Genomic DNA, 2,500 nt, shown 5'->3' with positions numbered 1-2,500 from the left:
ATGGCTCCATGTTTAATGACATCGTCAGGACCACCAACACTGCATCACTGGCGAAGAGCTCAGGCATGCTGTACTTCCTCTTGTCAGGAGCAAGTGCTCCACAAAAGCCATCATGACCACATTCTACCGAGGCACCATTGAAGAATCCTCTCCAGCTGTATGCGGCTGTGTGGTGAGAGCTGCACTAAGATACAACAGGAAAGCCACCAAAGCGCATAGTGAACACAGCTGGAAGGATCATTGGTGCTCACTCCCCTCCCTGAAGGACATTTACACCACCACCTCACCCGCAAGGCGACCAAAATTGTGAGTGATGCAAGTCACCAGCTCACAATCTGTTTGATCTACTGCCCTCTGGAAGAGGTACAGAAGCCTGCGCCTCCCCAAGACTACCAGACTCACCAACAGCTTCATACACCAAGCTGTAAAGGATGCTGAACTCTCTCCCTCCTCCCCCCCTCCACCCTCAGCTACATAACATCCTGGACATTGGACCACAATGGTCGCCTGCACTACTCCACCTGCACACTTGGAACACTTTGCACACTTGTACACTTTACAACTTGGTGTTTGTTGTCCTGAAAACACAACACTTCTGCTGCTCTTACATAACTTGCACCACTATGCCACTTTCTTCTTTATTACTTAGGTCAAACAGTATTTTATAGTATTTTACAGTATTTGCACTAGTATTTTATTGACTGTCTATGCAATTTGGACAAAAATTTTGCTGCTCTTTTTTTCATTATTATATGTGCCCTCTTATTTACTTATTTACTTACTTTTTTGTTTACTTGAATGTTATGTTTGTCTGCGGACTTAAAATTGGTCAAATATGTCTTGTCTCACGTGGGATAGTGAGAAACGTAATTCGATCTCTTTGTATGTCTGGAACATGTGAAGAAATTGACAATAAAGCTGACTTGACTTTGACTTTTTGACTTTGATAGCAGAAACGTTTGTTTTCAGCACCTATCGATCAGCGGTATCTTGATCAACTAGCAGCAAATTATCAAACGAAGCTTACGGGGCCTAATTTCACTCCAGATTCATGGACCAGCAGTCTCCACGTTCGCGGACCCACATCAAAAACAAAACTATTTCTTGATTGGTTGAAATCCTATTTTTCTGATTGGCCGATAGGTTAGTAACTGAACAGCAGCCCTCTGAGCTGAATGGCTGGAGCAACGGATTGTGTGACCGCACGTCAGTAAAATATAGCCCTTGAAATTTCTAAAGCGGTAAGCACACCGGAGTGAGAAATGCCATGTGGTGGAGCGTGAAGTCATTGAAATGCGTGTGTCCACGCTCAATGCATGACACTTGGAGAGTCCGAATATGTACAATTGAGATGAGTGGCAGCAGGTGTGTTGTCACCAGCCCCTATTAAGCAAAGTTACATTTTCCAGAGACAAGAAGTTGAATGCACGCAGTGTGTGTGTGTGTGTGTGTGTGTGTGTTCACAAGAGGCTGAATGTGCACGTGAGAGTGTGTGTGTGTTTGTGTGTGTGTGTGTTCACAAGAGGCTGAATGTGCACGTGAGAGCTTAGAAACAGGCAGCCTGATGTGTGTGTGTGGTGTGTGTGTGTGCTGCTCATGTGTGTGTGTGTGTGTGTTCATGGTGTGTGTAAGACAGGTAGGCAGGCAAGGTGCATGTGTGTGGGGTGTATAGTGTAGCAGACAAGGCAGACAGGTAGCAGCAGATGTGGTGGTGGTGGTGTGTGTGTGTGTGTGTGTGTGTGTGTGTTCCAGTACTCACCTGCACTGTGGGTGTTTGATCCCCGTGGTGTCGGGGCTCCCTCGCCCAGCCGTGATGCCTCAGAGTGTCTGACAGACATCAGAGGCTGAACACACACCTGCCCATTGTCACGGCCACTCCACACACACTACAGTGCACACACACACACACTCTCAGATGGAATACTGGACCCTAAAGAGAGAGAGGAAATGAAGATAGAGAGAAAGAGTGCTAAATATGTCTAATAAAACAATTCCTTACATGTATACTTAATAATAATAATAATTAATAATAATAATACCACATACACACCATATACACATAATACACTATATAATAATACACATAATATATATACACACACATACATACACACTATATATATACCTACATAATACACATACACACACACTACACACGTGTATAAGCAAAACAATTTACATACACACACACATACACACACACACACACCACACACACATACCTACACACACACACACATACATACTATACACATACACACACACACATACACACGTATAAAACAACTTACACACACACACACACACACACACATGCGCGCGCACACACACACACAGACATACTACACATACATACACATACTACACACACACACACACACACTATACACACGTATATAAAACAACTACATGTACATCACACACACACACACACACACACACACACACACACACACACACACACACACACACCACACACACACACCACCACACACACACA

At 44.1% G+C, this 2,500-nt stretch overlaps 2 protein-coding genes across 2 annotated transcripts in view; one reads left to right on the top strand and one right to left on the bottom strand.

Annotated features, from left to right (window-relative positions):
* LOC125310450 (leucine-rich repeat and transmembrane domain-containing protein 2-like) overlaps nt 1-1,838 on the bottom strand; it is a 20,880-nt gene extending 19,042 nt beyond the window's left edge. The window contains 1 exon segment of the mRNA XM_048267884.1: nt 1,760-1,838. Coding sequence (XP_048123841.1) covers nt 1,760-1,838 — 79 coding nt within the window.
* cacna2d4a (calcium channel, voltage-dependent, alpha 2/delta subunit 4a) overlaps nt 1-2,500 on the top strand; it is a 126,625-nt gene that overhangs the window by 75,872 nt on the left and 48,253 nt on the right. The gene's annotated exons all lie outside the window — the stretch shown is intronic.

Source organism: Alosa alosa, chromosome 17 (genome assembly GCF_017589495.1).
Source record: "Alosa alosa isolate M-15738 ecotype Scorff River chromosome 17, AALO_Geno_1.1, whole genome shotgun sequence".
Taxonomy (NCBI): Eukaryota; Metazoa; Chordata; class Actinopteri; order Clupeiformes; family Clupeidae; genus Alosa; species Alosa alosa.
The sequence above is the reverse complement of the archived record's forward strand: the minus strand, read 5'-3'. Positions and strand labels throughout refer to the sequence as shown.